The following is a 24909-nucleotide window of genomic DNA, read 5'->3' on the forward strand; positions in this document are numbered from 1 at the left end:
CCATCTGAAATGTACTTTGGGATTTGCTTTAAGAATCTAAAGTGTTCTTTTCTTCCAAAGAGCTGGGTGATTTACCCAATTGTCTTATGAATAATCCTTTCACCGCCCACTGTTTTTCCATGCGATCTTTATGTTTGATCTTTGAAAACCAAAAACAAAAAGAAACATGTTTTTATTTTGAGGAAGACAAGGCAGTGTGTGCCTATTAATAGCTAGCAGGACGTGCCAGGTACTGTGCTAAGAAGTCTGTATACGGCGTCTTGTTTTTCATCTTCCCAACAACCCCACGACGTAGGTACTTTCACATCCTCATTTTACAGAAGGGGGGACAGATGCTAAAAGGAGCCACTCGGGCTTGAATCCAGCAGGCTGGCTCTCGAATCTTCGCGCGTCCCTAACCACTACACTTGTGGGCGTGTGTGCTCAGTTGCTCAGCCTTATCCATCTCTTTGTGACCCCATGGATTGTAGTCGACCAGGCTCCTCCGTCCATGGGGTTCTCCAGGAAAGAATACTAGACTGGGTTGCCAATTCCTCCTCCAGGGGTGCTTCCCGACCCAGGGATCAAACCCACGTCTCTTGCAACTCCTGCATTGGCAGGGGAACTCTTTACCACCAAGCCACCTGGGAAGCCCCATAAGAAGCAAGCTCTGCATCCAGATTCCAGCTCGGAAGGGACACTTTGCCCGCACTTTGATGATTTAACCTGGGGCTGACTTAATTCCTCCAAAAGCTTTCTCCCATAAAATAGAAAAAGGCACAACTGCAGAAAAAGGAGATGCTCTAAGCCCATGAGGGTTTTCTCTGCTTCAGGAGTTCCAGGGAGCCCTGGGAAGAAACCCAAATGCAGAGCGAGTGGGGCATCTCTGTTGGGTCCAGAGCACTTGGCTCCCTGAGGTCTGACCAGAGTCTGTGTCACTAATCCCTCATCCAAAAACACAGCGATGTCACGGGGCAGATGTCCCAGCGCTTACATACACGCATGTTGTCAGCAGTGCTCTTACAATGTTAAACAAACAAAAAAAAGAAACAATGGAAATGTCTATGTTTTCAAGCAAAACATAGCCATACACAAAAGGTACCATCTTACACAGCCATTGATAAGGTTGCACAAAAAGGCTTAACCACACAGGAAAATATTGTCTCGTTAGTAACATTTCAAATTACGAGGCACGGTGGACAGCCTGGTTTTAGTTTAAAACTTATATACTTTTTAATACCATCTGATATAGTCATTAATAATGTTGCAGAAAAGTGCTTAAGGACACAGGAAAATATTCTTTATTATTAGCAACATTTCAAATTATATGGCATTGTGGAAAGCCTGGTTTTAGTTTAAAACATATATATATATATATATATATATATATATATATATATTTATACCATCTTATACAGCCATTAATAATGTTGCAGGAAAGTGCTTAAGGACACAGGAAAATATTCTCTATTATTAGTAACATTTCAAATTATAAGGCATTGTGGACAGTCTGGTTTTAGTTTAAAAAATATATATATATATATACATATACCAATACAAATAGATGTGTATATAAAAAGTATATGTATAAACCTGGCAGGCTACAGTCCATGGGGTCGCAAAGAGTTGGACACAACAGAGCACATGCACACACATACACACACACATATATAAAAATAAATATTTTTAGTATAAAGAAATATAAACACACATGTAATAAATCAGACCATACGTCCAAATGTACACATTACCTTTGGGATTAGAATGCTCAAGTCTAATCCTGGCTTCATGATTTATAAGCTATGAGACTTTAGATAATGTATTTAATGTCTCCAAGTCTCAGTGTTCCTATCAATAAAATGGGAATAACACCACTACCTGATAAAGCAAGGATGATTGAACTCACATGTGAAAAACACTTAGAACAGTACCGGCACATTTTAAGTGTTCACTGCTATTGTTGCTATTTTCAAAATGCAAATTTATGGCATTTTTACTATGAGAAAGGTCAATCTGTTTTAATGTTCAGAAAAGTGACATTGTCTCAGCATAGAAAATCTGAGAAGAGCATCTGTATCCTTTCTTTGGCCACAAGTGACCCCAGTGCATATGGCAGTGGGCCCTGGACAGATAGGTCTAGTTTCCGCCTCTCTTTACATCCAACTTGCCGCTCAGCGTCTCAGTACAGGTCCCAGGGTACCTCAAATGCCCTAAACAGAATTTATGGTCCATTCCACACCATAGGCCAAATGATGGCCCACATCCCCATTGTGACATTTATTACATGTATCTCACCACCCGTTGGTGGGGCTTCCCTGGTACCATCAGGCAGATGGTAAAGAATCTGCCTGCAATGCAGAAGACAAAGAGATGAGGGTTTGATCCCTGGGCTGGGAAGATCCCCTGAAGAAGGAAATGGCAACCCACTCCAGTATTTTTGCCTGCGGAATTCCATGGACAGAGGGGCCTGGAGGGCTACAGTCCAGGGGGACTGCAAACGGTTGGATACGACTGAGCACTCACGCACAATTCACAGTTCATTCATACCAGCTGGTGAGAGCCTTGCTGTGAAGGCCGGCACCTCTAAAAAACTAATCGCTGAATGAATGAATGAGTGAATGACTTTGTCATTCACCCCCAGCCAAGTGATCCACAGCCCCCTGCACAGCCATCCAAGTTGAGAGCAAGTGTGGTCTTCGTTACCTCCCCGTAGGCGACGGTATTATTGTATCTTCTCATTTCTGGGTAGACGTGGTCCAGATACCACTGGAAATTCTTACACTTTAAACTTTTCCTTAAGGCTTTTCTTTCAGAGACATCGCCTATGTCAATTCCTGGATTCTGAAAGCAAGCAAAGGGTTTAGTGATTGGGAGGCTCTGACCAGAGCAGGGGACGGGCAGTGTCACCTTCGGGGAAACCATCAGAGAGAAATCTGAAGCCTGTACGTGATCCTTTAGCTCTGAGCTAGCCAGTACTGTCCCCCTGGGCACAGTATGCAGCCCCCCAAGCCAGCCTTCCTCATCACCATGAAAGGGATCCTGCAATACTCGGATACTGACAACCTGCCTTCCCAGCTCCATCTCTGCCATTTCTTCAGTGACTCTCAGACCCAATTATTACAGGAATTATTTGATTAAGACGAGAAAAGAAATGCCTATAACCACCTCCTGCCTTTCTTTTTTGTACATGTGTAATTCCCCCTTCCCCCCTTTGCAGGCTCTTTGTGAAGTTCATTATATGCAGATGTGAAAATAATTTTCCATTGCAAAGCTTGTAATGATGTTCTAATGAATAATTCACTCTGCTTTTACAGAAATGAACCTGTAATGGGCTGCTGTGTGCTGACAGGGGAAAATAAAGTAGCTGAAATATGACTCCAGAGTCAGCCACAAGACGGCTCTGATCGGGTAGAGACAGGATACCCCTTCACTATGACGGGCAGGCAAGGAGCATTTTAGAGCAAGAGGAGAAGAGTTTAAATGATTTCATTAAGATTTCTTCTTCGGCAGCTGAACCGGGATTTTTAAAAGAAAAGTCCCTTTAAATGTCAAACTTATTAACATTCAAAGGCAAACCTGGGCAGTGATATTTTAACTCTTTATTTTAATATACTTAGCAAGATTAATGAGGATGGTCATTGTGAAAAGCCAGGTAAGGAACACTGGGATTAGGGACCCGAGGTGGTTTGTAATGATGGAGAAAGCATTGGGAGACCAGCCTTGAGTTCTTCCGACCCAAAGTCACATCCCCAGCCTAAGTCATTGCTCTCATCTCAAACAATAAAAATAACAACACTTGTTCCAATGATGTCACAGGGCTGTAGGCAGAGCTGAATGAAAACACCATTTCACATCCCTGCCCTATGATGTGCTGGGTGTAGGACCTTAAGCAAGTCAATTTAACTTGCCAGAGTTGCGGTTTACCCATCTATAAAACAGACATCATAATAGGTTCACATCAAACTAGCAGTTATTAAGCACAGTATTTGTTATGCTCTATTTTAAGTCTCATTTTTATCTTCCCAGGAGCCCTATGAGATCAAGGTTACCAATCTCGACTCTATAGATGAGGACATCAGGGCAGGTAGTTCCTCTGTCATGAGGTTGTTATGAGGGGTGAAGGAGATATTGCAAACAAGAAGCTTAGTGAGTGCCTGGGACAGTACAAGGGGCTCAGAAAGGATGCTATTTTATACAATAATGTGGAAAATCACTTCTAGCTTAATGGCTATAAAGTGCTATGTGGCCGGAAGGGGGTTTTCAGTGCTTTAGAACATTATTTTAATAATTGTAACAACAATGATAAAAAATTCTTCACTTGTATCCTGTTTATCCACCAACCTAGACATATTTGACTGCACTTCTCTTGTCTGGGGTTCCAGCCTCCTGAAACACAGGGGCTGCCATTTCTCGGTGGGAACAATTCCATGGCTCGGACACTACAGGAGCTCCAGCTGAACAGCTAAACCTGACTATGGTTGAGAGTACAGGTCAGCACACTGGGCTATGAAGGACAAAAACACTCGCCAACATTTCACATCCTGTGCCAGGCATTGCTCCAGTACATCACATGTCCTTAGCTTTAGTACTTAATACTCAGATTAAGTACTTCCAATTTAGTCCTCACAATCAACCTAAAGGAAGGAGGGCTTGCTATAATCCCCATCTGATAACTGAGGAACCTAAGATATAGAGATGATAATTAGATTTGTTCAACATGTCATAATTACAAGTGGCAAGGTTGGAATTCCAAACAAGCCTGTGCACACCTGCCATACAAGACTCCTATGGGGCTGTAGTAATGGGAACTTTCCTAGATTATATTCTGGGTGGAATATGGAAGAGAACTGAAGAGCCGTGTAAGCAAGGATCCAGCGTGCAGTAGGGACCTACATCACGGGGCAGCTGGAGTTCTGCGGGAAGGGAGAGCGGGTGATGGAGTCTGGTGCCAAAAACTGGGCTAGCATCTTCTAGAGACAGTGTACACTCAACAGCAGGTCTTGACACTCAGTGTCAAGATGAATATAACGAGACTGGAATTAACACACTATTGTCCTTCTAATCTCTGCAAATGGATTTAGAGATTTCCATGGTGCCAATCCCCATGTAAAGCAGGTGTTCTAAAGCATGGAGGTCTGTGAGCCACATCCAAGTCTATTTATAATCCTGCAAGGGTGCGCATCTTTCTGGGGAGGAAGCATCGGCTTAGTAAAGGGATCAGTGACCGGTCAAGCACAAGGTCAGTGTTCTAGGGTGATGGGGAAGGTCCTACCTCTAGTGGCAGATTCCACGCTATGTACACGTGAGACTTGTAGTCGTCCATCCAGACTTCGGCAACCCGTAGAGCATTCCTCTTGGTGTAGAAGCCGATGTTGCTGTTGTATGGCTTCTTCTTCCGCTCGATGTGGGCCACCCGTGAGCAAGGCAGGACCTCCATGCTGCCCCCACACAGCCACACCTGCGGGGGCAAGGACTTCATCAGCCCAACAGAGAAATTCCCAAAGATCACTGCTTCCCCCACCCCCACCCCTCAACTTGAAAGCAGTGGTTCAGGAGATAGCATGAGTGAGAAATGTATTTTATTATATAAAGCCACTGAGATTTCGGGGCTGGTTTGTTACTGCTGCAGAGTTTAACCTCACCTGACTAAAACTGGTAGAAAAACAGGTTTGGAGGAATTTCTCTTATAGATACAGCGGCTCAGAATATTAAAATCTATCTCTTCCTAAGAACTATCCATACATGTGAGGTGCCCCTAGTGACATGGGTTTTCTGAATTTCCCAGTAAAGCACAATTGGCGCCCGTGAAGGTTTTCTTTCCAATCTGAAGTTGTGCCCTATAGAACTATAAGGGAAAATTCAAACTAAAATAACAGACCATCTTTATTCATAGAAGCACAAAGGGTACAATGGTCTAATTCTACATTATCAACATGCTCTATTTGGAGTCTCTTAAGAGCACAGATGCCCGGCCTTCCGGAAGCATCCACCCCAGTGCCATCATATACAGGTGGCACTTGTGGCTGGAATATTTAAGTGGAAGGCTGAAATGTTAATTGCCTTTAAGAGCTGCAAACGCCCAAGGAGGTGACAACTTGCCATCTTCTTCAGGGGCACAGCAGGCTTCCAGGACCAAATGGCCCTGCTCCCAGAGGAAAATGGGACCACCTAACTTCTCTTGGTCCCAAGCAGGATAAACAAAGCATTTCCAATTGTCAAGAAGGACTAATTTGTTAGGACTTCCCTGGTGGTCCAGCAGTTAGGAATACCCCTGCCAGTGCCGGGGACACAGGTTCCATCTCTAGTCTGGGAAGAGTCCACATACTGAAGGGCAACAAAGTCCGTGCGCGCGACTAGTGAGCCCACGCACTCCAGAGCCCATGCTGGGCAACAACAGAAGCCACTGCATTTAGAAGGCTGCATGCTGAAACCAGAGCGCTGGCCCCACTCGCCGCAACTAGAGAAAGCCCTCGTGCAGAAAGGAAGGCCCAGTGAAGCCAAAAATAAAATACATAAAGAATATATTTTTTTTTTGAAAAGAAGGACTAATTTGTAAAAATGAACTTCCTGGTACTGATGAAGGAGAAGAGGAAGAAGACACGGAGAAGTTTCAGGGATCTGTGAGACTCTCTCGTATACGCTCTGTAAATGAGATTGCGGGTGAGTGTTTCAAGTCAGCACAGACCCACTTCAAGCTCTTTCATCTTTAGTTTCCCAAACTCCCTCCGTGAGGATACTGGGACCTTCTTGAGTGTTTGCACACCTCCTCTGGGCCTTTATTGATTGAATTTAGTGGCAAATTCATGCAAGTGTGTGTGTGTGTGTGCGCATGCATATGCTTCTGTTTCTATTACCCAACCTCTGGCTACCCCACAGGGAAATGATACAGATGGAAAACTCTCACCATAATCAAGAATCCTCACCTTGCCTGTACTTCAAGGAAGAGACTGGGGGCTAAGAGACTGTAGACACTGGGTGGTCCAGACTAGTTTGATTTGTGACCTGACAACTAGATGCTCCTATGAGTTGGGACAGACCCAGCTGCTGGCAGTAGAAGGGAGCCAAGTCACGGAAGCAAAATATGGCAAGAAGTCTGTGGGGGTAATAAGGGCAAGAGACCTTATGTGGTAAAAGAAGGTGGCTGAATTCCCAGGAGTGGACAAGACACAAACACACAGGATTCCAGGATATGCAACCCTGGAAAGTTTCAAGATTCTGAGAGTGAATGGAAAGACATCTCATGTTCACAGATGAGAAGACTTAATATAGTTAGCAGTACTTCCCAAATGGATTTAAATATTCAACACAATCTTTATAAAAAAAAACCCAATGGCTTCTTGGCAGAAATTAACAAACTGGTTCTAAATTTCATACAGAAATACAAGGGGCCCAAAATAACCTAGAAAAGAACAAACTCGGAGGACTTCCACTTCTGATCTCAAAATTTATCACAGAGCTACCATAAGCAGGACAGTGTGGTACTGCAATGAGAAAGACATATAGATCAACAGAACAGAATCCATTGAGAGTCCAGAAGTAAACCCTCACATCTGTGGATAGCACTAAGACAATTCAGTGGGGGAAAAATAGTTCTACAAAAACTGTTCCAGGACACCATGCAAAACAGTGATTTTGGACCACCATCTCATAACATATACAAAAATTAACTCAAAATGGGAACTTCCCTGGCTGTCCAGTGGCTCAGACTTGGCGGTCCCAATGCTGGGGACCTGGGTTTGATCCCTAGTTAGGGAACTAGATCCCACGTGCTACAGCTAAGGGTTTGCTGGCCACAACCAAAAGATACTGTATGCTACAATTAAAATCTAATGCAGGCTGCAATGAAGACAGAAGATCCTGTGTGCTGCAACTAAGACCAGGTGCAGCCAAATGTACTGTTTGGTTGTCTGGCTTATATTCAGCAAATATTTTGAGACTGATCTTTATAGTTCCATCTATCAAAAGTTTGGGCTTCCTTGGTGGCTCAGATAGTAAAGAATCCACCTGCAATGCAGGAGACCTGGGTTCGATCTCTGGTTGGGAAGACACCCTGGAGAAGAGAACAGCTACCCACTCCAATATTCTGGCCTGGAGAATTCCAAGGACTGTAGAGTCCATGGGGTCGCAAAGAGTCGGACATGACTGAGCAACTTCCACTCCACTTCAGTTCATGTTAATAGTTTACTCCTTTTTATTGTTGAGTCACATTCCCTTGTATGGATATACTAGAGTTTTTTTTCCATTTATTTCCTGATAGTTGTTCTAAGTTTAGTTATACTACAAAGAAAGCCGCTGTGGACATTATAAAACAAACAAATAAGTAAATAAATACTTAAAAAATTAACTCAAAATGGATCAAAGACCTAAATGTAAGAGCCAAAACTATACAACTCTTGAAAGAAAACATAAGAGTAAATTTCATGATCTAGGACTAGGCAAAGATTTATCAGCTGATGAATGGATAAAGAAAATACAGTACACTCATTCAATGGAATATTATTTAACAATAAAAACAAAATTTAGACACATGCTACAACATGGACGAACTCTGACATGATGTAAGTGAAACAGCTGGTCATAAAGGACTGTTTATCATTTAATTCCATTTATATGAAATGCCCAGTAAAAGAAAATCCATAGAGACAGAAAGTAAATTGATGGTTGCCAAGGGCTGCAGGTAGGGTCACAGAATAGAGTGACTGCTAGTGGGTATAGAGTTTCCTTTTAGGGTGATGAAAATGTTCTAATATTGATTATAGCAAATACTGCAAAATTTTTTGAATCTATTAAAAATCAATGAGTTGGACACTTTAAATGGGTGAACTCTAACAGTGTGTGAATATTTCAACAAAGCTGTAACAAAAATAGATAAATGAATGTATACACAGAGAGATGGGGAAAAGAAGATTCAAGGTATGGATTCCAGTTTGGGGAGGGAAGGGGTCACAAAGAGACAGGACTGAGTGACTTTCACTTTCACTTTTCTGGAGGGCTGGAAAAAGCAAAGCTGAGCTTGGTAAGGATCTCAGATGTTTGACTTCTCAGCATCATGTTTCCATGTTTTATCCATGCTGCAATGAATTACTGCATTGCTTTATACAGTAGAATACTATTCCATTTTATAGATGTCCTACAATTTGTTTATACATTTATTAGTTGATGGCCACTCGGGTTGTTTCCATTTGACAATTAAAAATAACCCTGCCATGAATATTCATATACAGGTTTATATATATATGGATATATGTTTTCATTTCCCCTGGTACCTACCCTACCAGTGGCTTTGCTGGGTCATAGGGTAACTCTATGTTTAACCTTTTGAGGATCTACTAGACTTCTCCAAAGTAGCTGTACCATTCTACATTTCCCCAGCAGTGTAATGAGGTTCTTAGTTCTCCCCATCCTTGTCACTGTCCATCTTTTTGATTAGAGCCATCCTAGTGGGTGTGAAGTAGCATCATATTTTGGCTTTGATTTGCATCTCCCTGATGGCTAACGATGTTGGGCATTTTCTCTTGCACTTCTTGGCCATCTGTCTGTCTGCAGAGAAGTCTATTGAGACCCTCCGTCCAATTTTTAATTGGACCGTTTGTCTTTATATGATGAGCTGAGGCCTCGGTGTGAAAATGGAAGTTGGCTTTCAGGGTCTTTTCTCTCTCTCTCATCTCGCACTTCATCATCTTTTTGGATTCCAACGCACAAGGTCTTTCAGATCATTCCTTACGGGCAGTCTCTTCCATGGACTCTACGTAGGGCTGGCGTGGAGAGGGCAGTGAGGTGCAGAGAAATGAACCAGGCGGCGGAGGCCAACATTCTTGCTCTGCCTCCTCCAAAAACTCGCTGTAACATCAAACAAGTCCCTTTCCCCCCTCCCCACCAGGTGCCCGAGACTGGTCCTCCTGGGGTCTCAGCCAAACCTAGCAAGGCAGCTCTGCAGCTCCCCGGTCACCCAGGGACGAAGCGGTGCCCTGCTCTGCGGTCTTGCAGGACGCTGCTCTGTCGTAAGTCATGTTTGGCTTTTCTCAGCATGAGAATAAGGAACCCCAGGACTCTAATGGGAGAATTCCAGACAGTGGACAGGTCAGCCAGCTGGAAAGGGGCGGGCTTCTCTGTGAAGGCCTCCAGTCTGCTTTCAGCAAGCTTCCTTTCCAATTCATGAGGACAGATACCTGAAGTAACAGGAGACGTCACTGGCACCTTTCTCCGTCTCAGGAGAGGAGACAAGAGATGTTTCTCTAGATTTCGTCATGTAGATTTGGAATATAGGAGAGAAAAAAGTTTACCCCTACAAAAGTGAGGTGAGGGGAGTCAAAGAACCCAGAATTAAATAAACTGATGTGGCTCCTGTGACCACATCCTGCAATCTACATCAAAAGGTTTTCAAGAGCCACCTAGGTTCCTGTAACCCCAACACTCCATCCCAGTGGAGACGGGGGAACCCCCCCCCCCCCCCCGACCCTCACACCTTCAGAGTCCTTAGTTCCACGGAATCCTTTCAAGGCCTGACCTAGTATGAGACCCTGAGAACCTGGAAGCCCAGTTCTGGGGCCCCCCTTTCATCCTCTCTCTCAGGAAATGAAGCCCTAAAGCTCTGGAGCTGGTCTCTCAATGTCTCCTCCCCATGGGCAGGAATTCTTCCTGGTATCAGATTGAAGTCACTTTGGAAATCATTTAAACCTATTTACAACATTAAAACCAGCCTTGGAGAGTGCTCAACGGAGAAATTATATCAACAACCCTGTCTGTGACCCAAGAGCTTGCAAATTTTAGCCTTTTGTCTGTCGACAAAGATCTGTTCAAAACAATGCAGATTTCTGACTAAGAGAACATTTACTTTGTTACTTCTGTCTTTCCAATCTTTTTCGAGACTCCCTGATAACCCACTTCCGAGATGGACCCCTGATCCTTCTTGGTGCTCCCCTCTGCCAGCCTGGAGATGGTGAGCTGGTTTTTCCCAGTTTAAATGCACATTTCATCCCACTAAATTAGATGTACACATACTAGCTTTCCTTCACAAGTCCTTTTCCAAAAATTCAATTTCAAACCTCTCTTTTATTTATGATTGTTTCTCAGAAATAGGATTTATCAATATGGACCTCAAGACATATTTCAATTTAAATGCCACAGAGGCGAGAACCTCTAAAATACCTGAATTCTATTGCCAGTTGATCCAAGTCATTTCTCTTAATGCAAGATGAGGAATTAAAACGAAGCTTGGCAAATGACATGTGATTTCACAGGAGGAGAAAAACGCATATTGAAAGCAGCTTGATTGATGGAGCATGAAAAGAGTGTTGGGAAAGCTTTTTGTTCCTTTCTTTTGATTTTTGTTGTTGCTTATGTGTGTAAAATAATAATATTGGGGAGGAAAATAAATGATATCAGGTTTATGCTCATTGACTTAAAATTTTTCCCAGCCTTACTAGCTAGTCAGCTAGCATGTAACTGTCAGAGAGGTCTGGGCTTCTATGTTAGAAAAACAGCTCAAAGCAGCCTCAATCAGCCCCCTTGAGGTCAATTTGGCCCTGTCTTCCCCCATCCCTTGCCTCTCTCTCTTTCCCTGTACTTAAGACTGCCCCACACTGGCTTTCTCTGGCTCTTTCCATCTCTGAACTCTTTACAGACTCCTCCCTTTGGCGTATCCCTCCTTGCAAGGAGCAGCTCTGACCAAGTAGATATTAAGCATTTTATCCATCTTTGCACTCCCAGCACCCAACTGGTAATTCTTGCAATTTCCCTCTCTTAGTCATTTAAGCTACATACATGTATATTAAGACCGGAGCTTGGAGCTAAATGCTGCCAGGGATACAAAGGTAATTGAGACATGGAACCTACGCGTAGTCTTTGTTCTGTCCTCAGAGCTTACAACTGGAATTCCAGCAGAGTGTTGAGAACTGCTTTAGAACCCTGGGGTGGAAGCAGCCACAAGGAGGTGGCAGGGTGGGGCAGTGGTAACATCCTGTTCATTTCTCCACATATGCATCCATGCTCTACCATCATCCAGTCTGCATTCTGCCTGCGATTAAAGAGGAGCTACCCCACTCCAGTATTCTTGCCTGGAAAATCCCACGGATGGAGGAGCCTGGTGGGCTGCAGTCCATGGGGTTGCTAAGAGTCGGACATGACTGAGCGACTTCACTTTCACTTTCATTTTCATGCATTGGAGAAGGGAATGGCAACCCATTCCAGTGTTCTTGCCTGGAGAATCCCAGGGACGGGGGAGCCTGGTGGGCTGCCGTCTATGGCTCGCACAGAGTTGGACATAACTGAAGCGACTTAGCAGCAGCAAAGAGGAACTGGTAGGATGTGGAAGAATCAGGCTTAACCACAGGAGGACAGTGAATTAGATTCAGTTCTTTTTCTCTTTAATCTTTATTTTTTATTTAAGTAAAGTTGTGTATATATATATATATATATATTTTTTTAAGACATCTAACTTTTTAAGGTCTGTTACCATCATTGGCCAAAAATGTCAACTAATTTTTTAAATGTTGTCAAGTGATTGGGTTAGGAGCCACAGATACCAGGGAAGTGTGGGGTTTCTGAGACTGATGATAAGCTGTGAGTCAGGAAAGACATAGGATAGAGCGTGAGGGTCCAGGGACTTGGGGTCCAGTCATTATGACAACCAACAGGAACCAGACAGAGTTGGCCTTAGGAGCCGGAATGCTGCCTCCATAGCAGAGTCTAAAGACCAGAAATTCCAGACCATCATGCCAGTCAGTGCTCTTGGAGATGCTGAATGATTCGGAGCCAAGGAAAGACAAACGCAGATCCCAGTTCACTTGGGTCTGGGTGCAAAAGGAAACTCAGAACCATCAGGTGACCCTCCTGAGTCAATCTGAGCCTGAGGCTGGCAGCCGGGGGCCTGATGGGTTACAGCATTAGTAGATTTCACCATCTCTTCAATTTTTTTGATGTAAACTTAGGACTTTGATTAGGAAAGGTTTCTTACAATGGGAGGGGACACTCATGTGCCAAGAAGATGATGAATCTCTCCTTAGTGAATTCCAACTTCTATCCTGGTGTTAGACAGACCAGAGAACCGTGGATGTTCTCCTTGGGCATGTAACTGTCGGCTGACAAACCAAACCCAAACATGGCACCACTCACGGCAAAGAGGGGGCCAACCTTTGCCATTGTCAGCACTGGTTCCTGCAGACCCCACCACAAAGGCTGCAACCTGGGCAGCGCGGCCTCTTGGGAGGTGTGGCCTTAATCTCCACCCACCCCACCCCCAGGGGTTCGGCCTTAAGACTCATTCTCACCCTACATGAGAACCTAGGGGAGGCGCACCCCTCAAGGGTGATGTGGCTGAAAAGCCAGTGTGCTTTCTTCAACCTCTGTCTCCCACTGCCCAGGGACTTGGAAGTCACCTGTTACAGGTGGAGAAGCCACATGGAGAAGTCAAAGTCCCCAAGTGACCACAAGGAAGGCTACCTTTCCACTGTGAGCATCCACAATGGGTTTTTGTTAAATTCTCAAAGAGAGACGTCCCTAGTGGTCCAGTGGTTGACAGTCTGCCAATGCAGGGGACACGAACCTGACCCCTGGTCTGGGCAGATCCCACATATCGTAGAGTACCGAAGCCTGTGCATCACAACCCCTGAGCCCCTGCTCCTACGGTCACTGCCCTGCAACAAGAGAAGCTACCGCAATGAGAAGCCCGTGCGATGCAACTAAGGAGTAGCCTCCGTTTGCGGCAACTAGGGAAAGCCTGCAATGCAGCAACAAAAGCCCAGGGCAGCCAAAACTAAACTTTAAAAAATACTTAAAAAAAATAAACTCTCAGTGAAGCCAGTGAGATTAAGAGGTTTGCCTCTTCTAGCAGCCAGAATTACCAGCCCTAGAGACACCCCATCCCTTGTTTTGACTTGAAAGTGTGTAGAATTTGAAAATGTCTACAGGAATCCCAGGTTTTGAATGGATTAGACGGCCTGGAGCAAGTGGCCTCCCAGAGGTTCCTTCCAACCTGGTAATTTCATTTCTGTTTCTCTCCCAGAAAACAATCCACTTCTGAGCATCCCTGGAGGCCGGTTACTGCATCTGCATGCTGATGGTGGCCATGATGTGCCCCATCTCACGCGGTCCTCTGCCCTGCGTGGGGTCACTTTCATGTTTGGCAAATGGCTGAAACGTCTGGCCAGCAGCAGCACGGATAAAGGGAAATAGTCTTTTAAATCTTTAAACGGTTCTCCCCAGCACTGCTTTGTTCTTGCTCGCCGAAAGTGGTGTCCGGCCTATCTGCCAGGCCTGGGGTCTCTTGGAACAATTGTAAAATGTCATCTCCTCTACCTGCTGACTTCTGCGGCTGTAAGCTGCTGGTGGCCGGGCTCCCACAGAGTCCGTGGGACCGAATGTGTGAACTCACTTCCCATTCACAGAAAGCGCGGTCCAAAGAGGCCAGCCTGACCGCACTATGTCTATCCGCTGAGAAAACACAGGAATGTCATTGTATTATCGCGAATGTATCTTTTCCCTTTTGTGAAAATCCTGGGATGTGTGGGGCTGGGTTTTGATAGTTCTCAGAATGCCAGTGAACGGCATTGATCTTGACACCTTAAAGAACCAGCAGCTCCAGGCTGCTTCAAAGGCCGCCTCCAGGCCTTTGTCCTGGAGAATCTGAAACACAACCCAGCCCGTGATTGAAGTTCACGTGTCTGACATGCTTAACAGATGCCTTGTGTTCCTGCATTTTCTTGTCACCCCTGGGTCCTAGGACGAGCGCTCCGGGAGCAGGAAGGAATCGTGACTGCTGTGGGGAAACTACCCCTCCACACACACACCTAACCCCTGGCCAATTTATTCATTGAAGTCCTCACTCCCAGGACCTCAGAATGTGACTGAATTTGGAGACAGAAACTTAAAAGACGGAGCTTAAGGTTTGAGTGAGTGAGTGCAAGTCGCTTAGTCGTGTCCGACTCTTTGCGACCCCATGGACTATACGGTCCATGGAATTCTCCAGGCCAGAATACTGGAGTTGGTAGCCTTTCCCTTCTCCAGGGGATCTTCCCAACCCAGGAATCAAACCCAGGTCTCCCGCATTGCAGGAGATTCTTTACCAGCGGAGTCACAGGAAGCCAACTTAAGGTTTATTGAAGTCATCAGGGTGGGTGGGGCCCTAATCCAAAATGACTGCTATCTTTATAAGCTTAGGAGGGGACTTCCCTGGTGGTCCAGTGGTTAGGACTTTGCCTTCCAATGCAAGGGTTGCAGGTTTGATCCCTGGCTTTAGAGAGTTAAGGGGCTTCCCCGGTGGCTCAAATGGTAAAGAATCCACCTGCAATGTGGGAGACTTGTGTTTAATCCCTGAGTTGAGAGGATCCCCTGGAGAAGGGAAAGATTACTCACTCCAGTATTCTGGCCTGGAGAATTCCATGGACTGTATAGTCCATGGTGTTGGAAAGAGTCGGACACGACTGAGCAACTTTCACTTAGGGAGTTAAGACCCCACATGCCTCGTGGCCAAAACACCAAAAACAAAACAGAAGCAATACTGTAACCAATTCAATGTAGATTTTAAAAATGGTCCACATCAAAAGAAAAAAAACAAAAGATTAGGACAAAGACACACACACACAGAGCAGCATAGGAGTGCACAGAGGGAATTCTCCATCCACACACCAAGAGGAAATCAGCTCTGATGACACCTTGATCTTGAACTTCTAGCCTTCAGGAGAGCGAGAACACTTCTGTTGTTTAAGCCACTCAGACTGCAGGGCTTTGCTATGGCAGCCTTAGCAAACGAATACAATATTCCTCCTCTGTTTTCTCTGGGTTTCATCCCAGGGCACTTCTGCGGAGAATCCAGGGCAATTCTATAAAGCGGCTGTCCCCAACTCCCAGACCACGGACTGACACTGGTCCATGGCCTGTTAACAACCAGGCCGCACAGCAGGAGGTGAATGGTGGGCAAGCCAGCGAAGCTTCATCTGTATTTACAGCCGCTTCCCATCGCTCACATTGCTACCTGAGTTCCACCTCCTGTCCGATCAGCGGCAGTGTTAGATTCTCATAAAAGCAGAGACCCCACTGGGCTTGCATCATCCTGAGACCATCCCCCTTCCCCAAGCTGGTCCGTTGAAAAATTGTCTTTTTTTAAACCGGTCCCTGGTGCCCAAAAGGTTGGAGACAGCTGCTGTAAAGGAAAACATTCCTTAAAAAAAATTCATCTTGAAGTAGTTAGTTGCCCATGAAATTGTAGCACCTTCTGTCATTAGCTTAGAGGTCTGCTTTGGGAAACCTTTCCAAATCCCCTCTCGGAGACAGAGGAGCTTTGGTTAAAGAGCTTCCATATGGGGGAGAAGTACTTTCTGGCGTGCAGACAGGAAGGGGCTTCTTCCACAAAACGAGACGCTACATTCCAAGTGAAGAAGTGGGGGTAGCACGAGGGATGCTGCTTTCTTAGCATCACAGAAGGGGCATCAGTAGACGGCCCTGAACCTTGTACTCCTAGTGACATGTCAGCCTGTCCAGGAAGGACTGATGCTGAAGCTACAATACTTTGGCCACCTGATGCAAAGAGCCAGCTCATTAGTAAAGACCCTGATGCTGGGAAAGATCGAGGGCAGGAGGAGCAGGGGGTGACAGAGGATGAGATGGTTGGATGGCATCACTGACTCAATGGACGTGAGTTGGAGCAAACTCCGGGAGATGGTGAAGGACAGGGAAGCCTGGCATGCTGCAGTTGATGGGGTCACAAAGAGTCAGACACAACTGAGTGACTGAATAGCAACAATAAGAACTAGGGTGTGATATGCGCATGTCTGCGCTTACTACTGGAGACAAAAGCATGGTATGGCTGATGGTCCAGAGGTCTATGGCCTCCGTTCATAACTGAAATAACTGCTAATGTCAGTTAGAGATGAGTGAACATAAAACATACATTTGACATTCCTGACCAAGCTGCTAGACCATCCTATCTTATCAGACCCATCAGAGACATGGGGACTCCAGGCTAAACACTCTTGTTTAGGGGTTACAGTCAGCTACCATCTAAAAAATTTAAAATGTAGATTTCAAGAGTTCTTTTTTCATCTCTCCACAAACAGGTTTTCCAAGAGGCAGAATCAAGCTGAAGAGGTACGTGATTTTCTTTGGCAATGCAGAGCCTGCGTGGATATTTTGATTTGTTCTTCCAGGCAAAAGGGACTCTATTAAATGATTGATTTAAAAATTAACGATTGCTAGTGGAATAGTAACCACAAGAAATCACATTCATGCAAATCCCAAAAGGGAAAAATATTGCATGATTTATCTCTTTGTCAGCATTCTGGCATTCTAAGATGAAAGTTAGTTTTTTCTTCCACCCTTGCTTTGTTTTTGTACTTATCCTGATTTTCTACATAACTGGTTCCCAGATTGCGAGGAATGATTATCCTTATTCAGTGTGAATGGTGCCAGAGATCTATTGTGAAAAGGGCCACGTTCAACCTGTCATCAACCACCCTCCCCTTTGCCTTGTCAGAGCACATCCCCCTCTGATGAGATTAACTGAAGGTTCAACTGGATAAAGGGGTGGCTCATTGGTCTAGGGATATGAGTCTTGCTTCGGGTGCGTGGGATTCCGGGTTCATGTCCCGGACGAGCCCCAGTTATCCACTCCGGTTCACCCATTGTTGAGGAGGGCATGGCAGCTCATTCCAATATTCTGGCCTGGAGAATCCCCATAGGCAAAGGAGCTTGGTGGGCTACAGTTCATGGGGTCGCAAAGAGTTGGACATGAGTGAGCGACTAAGCACAACCAGCTTAAAGCAAAAATTCCAAGTTTCACATTGCAACTAAGAACAGCAGTTTATGGGCACTGGAAAGTTTGCTGTGCTGAGCTTTGCAACAGATCCTGGGGTGATAGGCTTTTGTGATGCTCACAATACATTCCCTAGCTTGGAGCATTTCTTGCTTGCCATTTTCAGTTATGTACTGCACTTTAGGTGGGTTGCAGTGTTTCTCGGGCTGCTCACAATTAATCACCTCCAAGACAGAGGGAAAAAGGAGTTCAGCTCCACCTGCTGGAGTGAGGGGAGCCGTCCCCAAGGGCTTCCTTGTACAACTACCCTGCATCAGAACCTCTGGTGATGGGACAGAAACACCAGCCTGAAGAGGATGACAGCTGCCGTGTCCAGGACACTGGTAGACACAGCCCAAATTGCTGGGAGAGGAGACAGTGGAGTCCTTTTCCCGGGTTTGCACTCTGGAGATGAGGGTGTGGTTCGCCCAGACACAGCTTCATCCTCAGAAGATTCTCATAAAACTGCCCACTGCCACTCACATCTCAGATCTTTTTTTCTCTTGACTCCTTTCCCAAAGCATTGTTCTTCCCTCACACAGCATCACAAACCTCAGTTCCCAGGATCCAGGCTTAGAGGCCTCAGCATACACTGATGGCAGATACCCAAACTGAATATCAAAGGTCCATTTCATTATTTCCATGTGTTCCTCCAGCCCAAGCCAACACTCCTCACCTCCTGCATCATCCCAGTTACACTCACTGTATGCTCTCCTGTCTATTCTAAGCTCAGCCACTGCCCATGCTGTGTCCACACCAGGACCCCCCTCCTCTCCTGTCTTCTCTGCCCTGAATTCCACCCACTTTTCAAGGCCCAGCGAACTCCCCTCTCCCCACAGGAAGCACTTTCCTAACCCTCTAAGGGAGGGACAACCTCCTTTCCTCATCTATAATAACACTCCTTATTTGTGCCACTGTTTCACAGATGGAGCAGATGGTCTAAAATGCGGGCTGTGCACGGGCACATTGCACATGATGCCAACTCGTGAGCTGCATACAGAGCCAGTGCCGAGAAATATCCCAAACTCCCTGTCTCCGCTGATCCTCACCCTCTACGACAACATCCTGCTCCACAGTTCCTGGCCAACGCCGAGTGACCCACTCTGACCCAGGCTCCTTTGCTTCGGCTCCTTGTTCACTTACTCCCACCAAACCTTTTCAGGAGGGGCCTCAGACCATGCCTATACTGATGAAATAACAAAGAAATGAGAGTTAAAGCTTAACTGTATTGTAGGCACTTTACACTTATTAATTCATTACTAACTCAATCACATAATAACATAATGAGGAACGTGCTCTTATGTTCCCCATTTTTGAAACAAAGAAAGTGAGGCAAAGAGAGTTTCAGCAAATTGTCCACAGATACCCAGCATCCATGGGACTTCCTGTCGGTCCTGTGCTAAAGCATCCGCCTTCCAATGCAGGGGCTGTGGGTTTGATCCCTGATTGGGAAGCTAAGATCCCACATGCCACAGAGCAGCTAAGCCCACAGGCCACAACTAGAGAGTCCATATGCCACAACTAGAGAATCCTTTGAACTGCAGGGAAAATCTCATGCACCACAACAAACCCCAGCACAGCCAAAATAAATAAATTGAATAAACAAATTTAAATAAAACAACTTCCCCCTCAAAACCCCAAAGACACCCAAGTGTCCTAACTGTATTTTCTTAGACTCTGTCTCTGTCTGTGTAGCATCCATTAATCATGGCACCAAACTAACAGCCACATTTTTAACCTCTCCCCTGCCAGCCAGGGCCCATACTCTGATCCATCTCCTTACTTAACTCTCACAGACCCAGAGGAGGGTTCCCCTGCCCTAAATCACCCAGGGCCTGACACCTCGGGACAGCCCCTATGACCCAGGCTGCTGGCATTACTCAAATCAGCCAGGCCTAAACTGTTTACCTGCCCCATGAGCCATCCTGGTGGGAACCCCAGTAAAGTCTCTGGCCAGGCCTTCCCTTCACTCCTTCTGCCTCCCGACATGTGGCATACCCCTCATTTCTAGAAGTGTGAGTAACAGTAAACTTCTCTTTAAGTGGCATTGGTCCCTCTGAGCCATCATTCTATCACCTTTATAAATTAAGCTGAGGCACAATCGCCCAGCGAGGAAGTAACTGAGTTGGGGGATCTGAACCCTGCTCTCTGCACATCTCATCCTTCCTACTTGGGCTCTGTCTAGGTCTTCCAATTCAGCTCAGCTTACTCCATTCTCCATCACTTGGAATTCTTTCTGGAACCCTCTCATTTTACCTCTGTATCTCCACCCTTCTTTGCACTCTCTTGGCAAAACCACTAGGTTGGATCAGACCAAGAGTCTATACTGCCTGGACCAATACCCAAAGTACTGAATACTATTGAAGAAACATCTCATAAACACACAGAGTTGCCTCCATAAACATAAGTAATCAACCTCGAAGGGGCACTAAATACTGTTGGGGAAGCCTAGTAGGCCTCCATGGAAAGATCTCTCTTTGGTTCTCATGGCGGCTATTTCAACCTTCCCGATTCTCTTCCAGTCTCCAACTACCCCTCACTTTCAGCTGATGCTTTCCTGCAACTGGGGGGACCTAGATTCCATCCCTGGGTTGGGAAGATCCCTGGAGAAGGGAAAGGCTACCCACTCCAGTATTCTTGCCTGGAGAATCCCATGGACAGAGGAACCTGGCAGGCTACAGTCCATGGAGTTGCAGAGTCGGACACGACTGAGTGACTTTCACTTACGGTTTCTTTACAATCTTGTGCTGTTTTCTAAAGTACTGAAAAATGAATCAGCCATACATACGCACATATTCCATCCCTTTTGGACTTCCTTCCCATGCAGGTCACCAACGTGCATTCAGTAGAGCTCCCTGTGCCACACAGCAGGTGCTCATTAGTTATCGATTTCATACGCAGTGTCAATAGAGTCCACGCGTCAATCTCAATTTCCCAGTTCCTCCCACTCTCCCCCTTCCCCCTTGAAAGTGAAAAGTGAAAGCCGCTCTGCCATGTCCAACTCTTTGCAACCCCATGGACCATACAGTCCATGGAATTCTCCAGGCCAGAACACTGGAGTGGGTAGCCTTTCCCTTCTCCAGGGGATCTTCCCAACCCAGGGATCAAACCTGGGTCTCCTGCATGGCAAGCAGATTCTTAACCATCTGAGCTGCCAGGGAAGCTGTATCAGGTATCAGCGGGAAAAAACACTGAAGATCCCTGCCCAGAGAGTGAATATTTGAGCAAGGGCAGATATTTATTAAACAATACCTACAATACATATAGTACCTTGGAAGGCAGGAAGTCTATGGAAAAGAGAAGTAAAGTGGTGTGGGGGACTCGGCAGTGCTGGGGTGTGGGCAGGAGATGAGAGAGGTTGAAGCACGAAGGAGATAAGAGATCTTTGTGGGAAGGGCATTCCAGACGCTGAGAAGAGCTACATCAGAGGTCTGATGGTAGGAGCCTGCCAAGGGAGCTTGAGGAATGTCGAGGAGGTCAGTGGGGCTGTAATAGTGAAGGTGGGAGGAAGCGGAGGAGATGAAGATAACTCTCAGACAGTCTGTCTAGGAAATTGAAAGGACTCTAGCTTTTACTTCGAGTGAAATGGGGAGCCACTGATGGTTCTGGAGCGAGGAGAGCTGTGATCTGACTTAGGCGGTAAGAGCATCGCTCTGATTGCTGCGTTAAGATGGACTGTGGGAAGCAGAGTGGAGCAGGGAGACCCGAGAGGATGCTCCTGTGGTGATCCAGGCAGGAGGTGAAGGTGACTCAGCCAAGAAGGGAGCAGGGAGCTGGCAAGAGGTGGTTGGATTCTTAGAACTCTTCCCTTCCTCGGCTACTATGGGGCCACTTTCCTGTGGTCCCCTCTGCCATGCTGGCTGCTCCTTCTCAGCCTCCCAGAAGGGATCTCCCCTGGACTTTACATGCTAGGGTACCCAGGGCTCCTCTCCCAAGTCCTCTCTGGTCAGTTGCCAGCTTCCTGCTGGGGAACTGAACATCAGACCAGTAAATTCAATGGTCTGCTCATCCCTCTGTCCGCATGGGTCAGACCTCAGACACTTAGTCCCAAACTCACCATAAATTTGCTCAGCCCATCTCAGGGAACAGAACCCAAGACCTAACCCAGCTGTTCAGAGAAGAAACCTGGGAGCTTTGTTCTCCTTTAACAGCAAAGCCAACTTGTCACCAGTATCTGGGGAGCTTGCCTCCAAAACAGCTTCTGAAAGCATCTGCTTCTTTCTATCCCCACTGCCACTTCCCACCCAGTATCCTCCCGGGAGGACCACAGGGCCATCCTGATTGGTCTCCTTGCATCTCTGTCATGACCCGCTTCAACCCGTGCTCCACACCCCTGCCAGAGTGAGCTTTCAAGGAGCCCAACAAACCTCAGCTCTGCCCATCTTCCATCTCCATGGGCTCCATGCGACCTCGGGAGAAGGTCTAAAATCCACCCACAAAGCCTGGCAGGTCACTGATGATCTGGTCCTGTGCCACCCCCCTACCCACTGATGCCCTGAAAGCGGAAGTGTTAGTTACTCTGTGACCTCAGGCTCCTCTGTCCATGGAATTCTCCAGGCAAGGATACTGGAGTGTGTGGCCATTCCCTTCTCCAGGGAACTGATGCCCTAGCCACAGTGAAAGGCTCTCTGTCCCCTCCCAGAACAGTCCTTTGTGGCCCAGGGGCCTTGCCATCTGCAATTCTACCTGATGACAAGACTTCTCACCCACCCCTGTCCCTCCCCCTCATCCTCAGCTCCCATCACAAAGATGCCCTCTCTAGAAGCTTCCCTCCCTCCTCCCCTTTAGGGATGCATCCCCCACAGAGGCCTCCCCTACTCCTCCAGCCTCAGCATCTCCATTCTGCCTGCTGTTTCCTTGTTCACGTCCCCATCACGCTGTCAGGTCACCGGGGCTGGCACCCCACCACTTCCTCATCAGAAGCCCAGCATAGAGAGGATGTCTCTGACATCACAGGCATTTACTGAATAAGCAGAAATTAATCATCAGAGCCAGGATTCTCAGGAAGTCTGGTTTCTGAATAGAAAAGTGGTTCCCCAAGTCAGTTCGATGATCCATGAGGCCTGACAATGATGCTGGAACATCTTTCATGAGCATGACCATTACAATCTGAAAAATAATAATTATGTCTCCGCTGTGCAAGGTCTTGAAGTAGGTACTTTATAGGTTATTTCATTTAATTCTCACAATTATTCTATCAAATTACTTTTATACTTTTCACTTTACAAATGAAAAACCGAAGCTATGAGAAGTTAAATAATTTCTGCTGCTCAGTGAAGGAGTGGCAGGATGTGGACCGTCACTTTGGATTTGTGAGTCATCATTACCCCCCATGACGTAGTCCTCAACACGCAGGAAAAATAACCCTTGTCTCCCCAATTTATCTGTTGTTCTCCTATCCCCCAAATTTCTCAAACCTCTTCCCGAATACATTTTATTCGTGGCATGCAGAGCTTTAAATTCCCTGTATCCAGACCTCAGTGTAAGGAAATATGCCTTCCTCTGCCCTTAAAGCTGGGGTGGACATGTGGTCCTTGCCAGGATCTCACAAGTGCCCTGGGGCCACTTGACGCTCCAGCCCTGGTGTCCTGAGGGTGAAACAGGATGGAAGGAGGCAGGGCGCCACCTTTAGAAGAATGACATAGCCTATGGGCTTCCCAGGTGGTGCTAGTGGTAAAGAACCTGCCTGCCAATGCAGGAGACACAAGAGAGGAGGGTTCGATCCCAGGGTCGGGAAGATCCCCTGGAGGAGGGCATGGTAGCCCCCTCCAGTATTCTTGCCTGGAGAATCCCATGGACAGAGGAGCCTGGCGGGCTACAATCCACAGGGTCGGACATGATTGAAAGAGTCGGACAGGACTGAAATGACTGAGCACAGCTTGTGGACATGACATAAACTGATCACAACCAAATAGGTCTGAAATGGCAGACGAGTTGGCTTCCAGTAGACCTTGAGCCTCATCATACACTCACTGTAATATATTAGCACATGCTAAATGATACATTCCCCAGCGCCATGATAGTTCTGAGGCTAACCATAAAAGGACAAAAAGTAGGTGATGACCCAATGTCTGGAAATCTCCTCCCCTTCCACCCAAATAATTGGAATAATCCTCCCACTTATTAGCCTATGAAATTATCTAACCCATAAAAACTAACCACGCCATATTTTGAAGCGCTCTCCAGCCCTCTGAGATGGCCTACCCTCTGTCTATGGAGTGTGTTTCTCTCTAAATAAATCCAATTCTTACCTATTACTTCATTTCTGAATTCTTTCGCAATGAAGCAAGAACCTCAAATTCACTGGCAACTAGGGGGCTTCTGATGCTGAGATCTCATCAGTGGCTTTGGTGGGCCCTTCTTGCAAAAAGTGACCCCAATTGGGCACCTGGGACTTCAGACCCCAGAAGTTCCAACCTCAGGGCAGAGAGCAGGACTGCATCTCACCCCCTCACCCCACCCAAGGATGGCAGCTGAGTGCCACATGGGGCAGGAAGCAGACCTTGCTGGAACTAGGTTTTGAGGGAGAAAACAGAATTTAATGAAATTTAAAGTTGCTTATTTATAAATAAGAACTCAGCACCATAGGGCTGAAGACAACTATCTGGCTACCTTGGCCTGATCCTGGGTGACTTGGGCCCAGGACAGTCTTCCAGAGAAAGGGCAGAGAGGGTGAGTGTCTCCCACCAGGATCTGAGACATTTGTAAATAATCCCATGGCCCATAAAGTGTAATCTTTCGGCACTCTCCGAAAGAGTAGCGGAGGGTGGACCAGCCTAGGGCTGAGGTCGGAGGAGGCGGGGAATGCAGAACACGTGGGGGCCAGCGCATGGGCTCTCAGGGAAGACCTGTCTGTCGAGACAGTCACCTTTGCCAACGCCTCCTTGACCAGTGCCCAAGGCATCACCCCTCTCAGGGAGCTGGTCTTCTCTCCAGGCCTCTGGGGACCCTGCCAGTATGCCTGGCAGCTTTGAACCCAGGCAGGGAGGGAGAGGTGCTTCCTAAGGGGGAGGCTCCCTGCGCTGAGGGTCCCCCTCCAAGCACGGGCACCATTCTCCCTCCCCTGTCTCTGTCCCACCCAGGGCTGCCACCCTGCCCTCACAATTCCTGGTGGAGCCGAGCGCTTGTTTCAAACAGAAAGGAGG

General features: G+C 46.5%; 1 protein-coding gene across 2 annotated transcripts in view; it reads right to left on the reverse strand.

Annotated features, from left to right (window-relative positions):
- The window catches only part of GALNT17 (polypeptide N-acetylgalactosaminyltransferase 17), a 415093-nt gene that overhangs the window by 20790 nt on the left and 369394 nt on the right, over positions 1-24909 (reverse strand). For both annotated transcript variants that reach the window (XM_020869732.2, XM_020869739.2), the window contains 2 exons: positions 5252-5437; positions 2683-2820 (listed from right to left, as the gene is read on the reverse strand). In XM_020869732.2, the coding sequence (XP_020725391.2) occupies positions 2683-2820; positions 5252-5437 (324 nt within the window). The remainder of the gene's footprint in view (positions 1-2682; positions 2821-5251; positions 5438-24909) is intronic.

The sequence above is a fragment of the Odocoileus virginianus genome, chromosome 33 (genome assembly GCF_023699985.2).
Source record: "Odocoileus virginianus isolate 20LAN1187 ecotype Illinois chromosome 33, Ovbor_1.2, whole genome shotgun sequence".
Classification (NCBI taxonomy): domain Eukaryota; kingdom Metazoa; phylum Chordata; class Mammalia; order Artiodactyla; family Cervidae; genus Odocoileus; species Odocoileus virginianus.